The 7775-nt window shown below is 38.8% G+C and overlaps 1 protein-coding gene across 1 annotated transcript in view; it reads right to left on the bottom strand.

Annotated features, from left to right (window-relative positions):
- Window positions 1–4141: 4141 nt before the first annotated feature.
- LOC107732921 (ras-related protein Rab-39A-like) overlaps window positions 4142–7775 on the bottom strand; it is an 11104-nt gene continuing 7470 nt past the window's right edge. The window contains exons 3-4 of the mRNA XM_016544361.1: window positions 6696–7003; window positions 4142–4921 (exon numbers count right to left, since the gene is read on the bottom strand). Coding sequence (XP_016399847.1) covers window positions 4495–4921; window positions 6696–6910 — 642 coding nt within the window. The 5' untranslated portion in view covers window positions 6911–7003 and the 3' untranslated portion in view covers window positions 4142–4494. The remainder of the gene's footprint in view (window positions 4922–6695; window positions 7004–7775) is intronic.

Here is a 7775-nt window from a genome sequence, read left to right as displayed (position 1 = left end):
AACATGCTTTTAGTCCCGGTGTCCTCATATGAGGACATGTATGAAATCAACCTCCTGTTTCGTAACAGAAAGTCATATTTTGATTTGAAACCCCATAACATTTTCCTGAGATGTTGATTTATGACACACATTTTAAAAATTAGTCAGATTTAAATGATAATTACAAAATATTATCATATCACTAAATAAATGTCAGACATGTTTGAAGAGCAAGGAGAGGGAGTGGTGATGGTGAAACATCAGAACATGTAGTGTCTCTGGAAAGCCCTGAATGTGCTCTGTGCAGGACATCCAGACTTACAACTGTGGCGTGTACAGTCTCAGAGAAATACACTGAAATATAATGTCCTCGTATGAGGCCGCAGGGTCTTAAGAGGTTAAATAACAACAACGATCATAATCACAATTACTATGGATGTATTTAGCTTATTGCAACTGGGCACTGATATGCAGATTGGAAATACACCTTAAACTCCATTAAATGATCAAATAAAAGGCAATAATCATGAAAGGCTGTATAGGTTATGGGAAAAGGTCACAGAAATGCATTGATCAGAGAGTAATCCTTCATAATGCATCATTTCATACAAATGCAGTACTTTTATAAAAGTTCTATTTATGTTTAACACAAAATAATAACATTACCAATAATTGAAATGATTAAAAATGGGTAATTACGTTAAATTACTAATAATAATTATTATTTCCCGAAATAGAACAAACTAAAAAAATAAAAATTCATAAACAAGACCAAAATAATATATACTTTCTTTAATATAAATCATTACTTTAAATAGCTTCTTTTGTCACAATATGGGGGCGCTAAGAACAGCAGTCATTAGCAGCCCCGAGTCTTAAAAATTACGCATCCGAAATCTCTTGATAGCGATTCCGTAACTGCGTCAGAGAGTCCCTTCCGCAGCTATGCCAAACAAAACAGATGCCCTTTTTACATGAGAAGCGTTCTGCCTGAAGATGAGGTTTGAGGACTCGGGCGTCTCAGCGACGGTAACAACACACAGTCATGAGCTCAGACAAAACAGCGATCAGATTCAGTGTGCTACACAATCCTTCGAGTCACTTAATACTGTATGTTCTGATGACACACACTCACACACACACACACACACTCACACACACACACACACACACACACACACACATACTGCAATAGATTATGAGAACACAAATTTTATTTAAACATAATGAATCTTATATGACATTTACCAAATCACAATGCAAATATATTGACAGTTTACAATGCCCAGAGCTTGATGTACATCACCGTTGGCTTTAGCATCCATTACAGTTGTTTAACCATTTAAAATTTAAAATACATCTCACTCTGCTCATCCACATCAGAGATGAGCCCTTAAAAAGGCCTGCACAGACATGTTTGTATGACTAGAATGGACAGTGAGTGACTAATGAAAGCCCTACTTTTATAATGAGATGTTCTATTCTCTATGTATAATACACAATAAACTCACTTCATTTACACTAGCTATTTGATTTATTTCCCTGCAACCGATTTTCTTAAAATGGGGTCATAGAGCTGTTCTCTATTGAGCACCAGGGGGCGGTTACAATGTATTTGGCACCACCATCTCAACGATTTAGGGGGAATATACATTTATTTAAAAAATAAAATAAAATGCACTCATGTGTGAACTAGTACTCGAGAAGCAATGTGCAGTTAAATATGCCATGAGTAAGTATTTCATTAATGCAGTTACCATAGTCAATTTGTGCAAAACCATTCAGTGACCATAACACAACAGCAGTGTGGTCACATATTTCAGTCCGTTCACTCCTTTATTTGAATATTTACACAAACACTGCTTTATATATTGCAAAGGTAAAGCTAGTTTAATCAACCCATCAGAATGTTAAATGTCATGTTCAGAAAATGCTTCCACAAGGCTTTTCACACTGCATTTGACTATTTTTACATTTTAACTTTAGCCTTGATCCAACACATTAACCTCCCTCGTTCTCGTTTATTCCCAGTCCCTGTAAACTATTTATCCACAGCTCCCAACTTGAATAACACTGCTCACATTTAGCCGATTGGTCAGTATGTTGTCAACAAAGTGTTCTCGTTGTGTTCATGGTCTGATTTTCCTTCTGTAATTGCCATGTCTCAACCAAAGCAGTTATGTTACAGCATGAATTACTACACTTTATTAAGAGTTATTTTAATTTCATTGTGAAAGTTTATACACAGCCAGTTTTCTGCAGCCTCATTCACATCTATTTTAATGTTTTACCATTATAGCTGTGATGTGGACGTCCTTATTTTTCTAGAAATATAATGATTAATAAAACTGCATAGTTGTTGTTATTGTTCACGGTGTGAGCTTCCAGTAAGTCTATGTGATTTTTTTCACCTGTTATATGGCCACTAAGTGTAAACTACAACAGGTGGTGCTGTCATCCGCTCTTTTAGTTCAGATGGGTGAAGTACATAAATCTACAGTCTTGCTAATCCTGCAATCCAACATATAGAGTACTGTGTGCATTGAGCATGTTTTTTTTCTTCTTCTCTACAACTGTTTCAATCTCTAGTGAGCTCAAAGTATACTTCAAGTGTACACTAGAGTATGCGTACAGTGAGTGTGTCATAAATGTAATCATCAGCATAGTACAAGCATAGCCAGATTGCACAGGTGGCAATACTCCAATGTTCTCCAATACTAAGTTTTCACATCAAAACTGTTGATACTTTGGGTGTAAGGCCACATCTGAACCAATGGAACTTCATAAGTGACTCATTTGTTGTAGACTTGTTTGTTGTGATACTGAAATAAGCACACAAATGCATGCAGAAATATTGGGTAAAATAGTCAATTTAATTAGACAGATATTTTCCAGTATTGAATGAGATGTATTAGAAGGCAGCATAATGTTGCTGACTATCTTTTGGAACCGCCTTTGTGTCGGGAATGTATCTATTATGCTGTCTAGGTTGGCAGATTACTAGATTTCAGAACAGAGCATATGAGACACGATTATGCTTCTTTGTATATGTAAACTTTTAGAGAATGCATACTACACATCAAAATATTACACAACCATGGGCAAGGTGGCATTTTACAATAGGTTGCATTCATGGTTATTATTACAGTATTTTGCCCCTGTGCACATACTGTGCGAAATCACGTTTGCAGTCCCAGCGATCAACCAGAGAGGAGGTTTAGGGTGTGTTTACACGACAACAATCTACTACTTAACGGAAGAGTTTTTTTAAAATGTTTTGTGTACAGACTAGAGGGTTGTAAAAACGATCCCTGTTGACACGGATCCACAAAAACTACTAAAAACGCTGTATTATGCATGTCAGTGGTGACACTTTGTAAAGAAACGCATACATGCTTACGTAATATGCATGCGCATAACGTCACCGTTTTCACAAATTTGCGAAGTTTCCAAAAACGTACACTTTGAAGCCGACATGTAAATAAACGGCCAAAATGCATAAAAAGTGTTCCGTTTTTAGTTGAAAATGGTGTCTTGTTCATTTTCTCATATTCTTCTTAAAAACTCCAGAAAATCTAAACTGGAGTTTTGTGGCTTTCTTTTATGGATATACATGGCATTTATGTGCTATGTGTACTCCTACAAACCTATAAAAACACATTTTACAGTATTTTGCTACTGGGAAAACAGAAAATGTCATGCTCTCAAATGCCCTTCTCCTAAAACCACCTGCTACTGACAGCCAGTAGGAAGTAGCAAATCATGGATCATGCCACTGACATAAACTAAAGGCTATTGGATTTTATTTTTTTTAAGGACAAGCCATTTGTCCATCTCCAGCGTCCTGTTTCAATAAGGAATGTCAACACAGGAAAGAAAACCATATAGTCAAGCCATTTTATGGGGTCTTTAAAGTCGTTAAGTGTAGATAAGATTGCAATCACTAGATGTTCTCTCTAAATGACATCTGTAATTCACTGTAAAATAAATTCCGTAAAATTTATGGTAAAAAACCGGCAGCTGTGATTGCTGGAATTTTACCGTAAAAATACGGTAGCAACGTTTTAGGTTTTACGTTTTTAACTTAAATATACAGTTAAATGGAATTTACCGTTAACCATTTAACAGGTTTTTACTGTAGCATTTTTACAGTCTTTTACCGTTAAATTCACGGTCATTTTTTACAGTGTACCCTGGTTAAACGGAAAGGAATAAGCCAAATAAACCGTATTAGCTCCAGAGGATGTGAAGTACAACTACACTCTAAAAATGTTTATCCGCAAGATTGCTGCAAACTTCACAACATGTCTGTGATCCCCAACAATGTGAAGCAGGGCCTGTCCATTCAAGCCCAAATATACTACACCTTTGAGTGGCTTGTGCCATTAACCTCAGACAGCAACAACGAGGTGAGTGCAGCGGTCCAGGCCTGAGGCAGTGACCGTGATGCGACATGTTAGTGAAAGTGACGACCGACTGATACACAGGTGAGTGATTGCAGGTGGATCGTGGGAGTCAGCAGTTGCAGCTCTTTTCTCGCTCCGCCTCCTCCTCGGCGGGGTACAGAACTTTAGCGGTGAGGCCGCTCTTGACCCCATCCCAGCCGTCGCGTGTGGAGATCTCGCCCATCTTCATCAGCTCATAGATGTCCCGTGTGAGCAGCTGGAAAGCACGCTCCACGTTGCTGTTGCACTTGGCTGAAGTCTCCACGTAGCGGATGCCGAGCTCGGCCGCCAGCTGCTCCGCCTCGTCCCGCGTCACCTTGCGGTCGCGGCTCAGGTCGCTCTTGTGGCCGATGAGGATGTAGACCATGTGATGAGGCAGGATGTGCTCGCTGACCTCTCGGTGCCATTCCCGCACGTGATCGAAGGTCTTCCTGTTCATCAGGTCGAAGACTAAGAGGCCGCCCACAGAGTTGCGATAGTAGGAAGTGGTGATGGACCTGACGGGATGAAGAAGACCATATTTTCAAGACTCTTATAATTATATGCACCAAATCACGTCCAGAGATTCTTAGATTCTTGCAGCTGATTTTGAAAGAATATTCCGGGTTCCATTCAAGTTAAGCTCAATTGACAGCATTTGTGGAAGGTTTTGAAAATTATTTCAACTCATCCCTTGTTTTCTTAAAAAAAGAAGCAAGGTTGCAGTGAATAGAAATCATAGAAGTAAATGGGACCAATTTTTTGTGGATTTGAAAGCAGAAATGTGCAACCCGATCTCATGATGTAATTTTAGGAGGTGGTGATTTTGTACGATTCGCACGTGAACATAAGGATTTTAGAAAAAAGTAGGCATGAATCTCCACCTCAAATGTTATATATATATATATATATATATTACAGTTGTTGTTGAACCCAGAATATTCGTTCAATACCCATTTTGTTACTTTGCATATTTAACCTGAAACCAGAAACCACTGAGGCTCCAATTGTAATTCCACGACAGGGAAGATTCCATGAATTAAATACATGAATTAATTTGTATTTATTATTCGTTGCCTAATGGTTAGAGAGTCGGACTCGTATCCCAAAGGTTGCGGGTTCAAGTCTCGTACCGGCAGGGATTGTAGGTGGGGGGAGTGAATGTACAGCGCTCTCTTCCACCTTCAATACCACGACTGAGGTGCCCTTGAGCAAGGCACCGAACCCCCAACTGCTCCCCGGGCACCGCAGCAAAAATGGCTGCCCACTGCTCCGGGTGTGTGTTCACGGTGTGTGTGTGCACTTTGGATGGATATCTAGTGGGCACCTCAGTGTAATTAAATTGAAGGATGGATTTTGCGAGATGTAATGTCCAAGTAACAATAAATTACATTTAAAAAATGAAAAATAATTTAGGCTAATTCATATGATAGTTGCTTTTACGAGATAAACTAACTATTGGGAAAATGCATAAATACATGTATCAGGACAACATTAAACTGCAAAAGAGTGTCCAGGAGGCTAGAAATGAATGCATTCCTTATGTCTTTGTTTATTTTGTGACAATAGCACTGGCACACATTTAAGCAGTGTGTCCATCTATGCTATATAAGTTTTTGCATCTGAAGTGGTGTGTTGTGTCTGACATTGGCCTAATCCATAAACTGTCCTTAATTAAATCAAGTTTAATTATATAGATCATATTCCTGAAACAAATTGTTGAGCAGAGAACTGTGTCCATTTTAACTGTGCATACAGCATACTATCATATCATACGTGCAGTGTGACCAGTCTGATCATTCAGAATATAAAAACAAGAAAGGCTTTTCTGCCGGTTGATTTTTATTTGATGAACGGTTCTTTAAAGCATTGAGGATGGAGGTTTGTTTCTGAAGCCGAGCAGTGCTTGGAAATATAGGGCAAACAGATCAGAGACAGCAGTGACAAAACTAAGCCAAACACATGCTCATCACTGAATCCAAACAGGTGAGGCATGTGATGCTGGAACAAATCAATGAGATGAGCCCGTTTAACTCATTCATAAACGGTGCGCAAGGCCTGTGAACGCCTTCCTGAACGGTAGGAACCCAGCAGGTGAATGACAGAACAGGCATGCACGTACAGAAAGATGACCATATACTACAGTACAGTAAAATACTTATATAAAGGGATAAATAACATACTCTACACAATATCACTCAACCAATAACATCACAATATATATATATATAGTCCATAGCTCTGTGCATGCAGGCATCGCCAGCACGGAGAACATAATAACACAAGACTAACCTGAATCTCTCTTGTCCGGCGGTGTCCCATAGCTGCAGCTTGATTTTAACCCCGGGCTCGATGTCTAGTGAGCGGGCGTAGAAATCCACCCCGACCGTCGGGTCCGCTGCATCGCTGTAGACGCCGTCCGTGAACCTCTTGAGCAAAGATGATTTGCCCACCGTCGAGTCGCCCAGCAAAATGATCCTGAACTGATATTGCCATAAAGTATCCATGGCATGGCGTGTGGAGAGCTCCAGCCACAGGCTCAGAGACAAAGCAGGAGCGCTGTCGGTGTCTACATTGCGTGAATGGAGAGGAGAGGAGAGCTGGATGCGCTGCAGTCATGTGATCACATGCTCACATCTCGACTCTAACTAATGTGTAACTACAACAGATGGACTGAATTACCTTCATTCGAGATCTGCAGGAAGCGAAACCCGTTTTGCAAAATAAGCGTATTTCCTTACATGTGGTTATATAATGCTGTTCCTATTTTAGGTTATACGAGCAGGCCTACATCAGCGTTTGTGGGTTTATGTAATATTTATAAGAAGAAATAAGCCACAAGAAACAGTGAAATACAAGGATTTTAGTAGCTGCTAGTAAACAGTGCGTGAAGCGGAGTAATGGGGGTAAAGTCCATGTAAAGCAAGACTATTGCTCGTATAAAACAGCAATGCTAAAAAAAAAATAAAGTGTTTAATAGTTAATTACATGTATGTTTAATAATAACCGGAGTGAACCATTCATCCTCCAAAAATAGTAGCCTGTAAGAATATCGTTTTTCAATAAAACATTATTAACCCTTTATTATTATTATTATTATTATTATTATTGTTGTTGTTGTTATTGTTGTTATTATTATTATTATCCATATGTGGGTGTGTTGGTATGGATATAGAATCATGCATATAGGCTATGATGTATACATGTAGCCTATATACTGTATATATATATATATATATATATATACACACATATATGATCAGAATCTGGTTTGAGTGCGTGAATGGTACACTGTAAAAAAAAGTCTGTGACATTTACGGTAAAATACCGGCAGCTGTGGTTGCCAGAACTTCACCGTAAAAAATATGGTAG

The sequence above is a fragment of the Sinocyclocheilus rhinocerous genome, unplaced genomic scaffold (genome assembly GCF_001515625.1).
Source record: "Sinocyclocheilus rhinocerous isolate Xijiao unplaced genomic scaffold, SAMN03320098_v1.1 scaffold1300, whole genome shotgun sequence".
Lineage (NCBI taxonomy): Eukaryota > Metazoa > Chordata > Actinopteri > Cypriniformes > Cyprinidae > Sinocyclocheilus > Sinocyclocheilus rhinocerous.
Note: the sequence above shows the minus strand (reverse complement) of the source record. Positions and strands in the feature narration are given on the sequence as shown.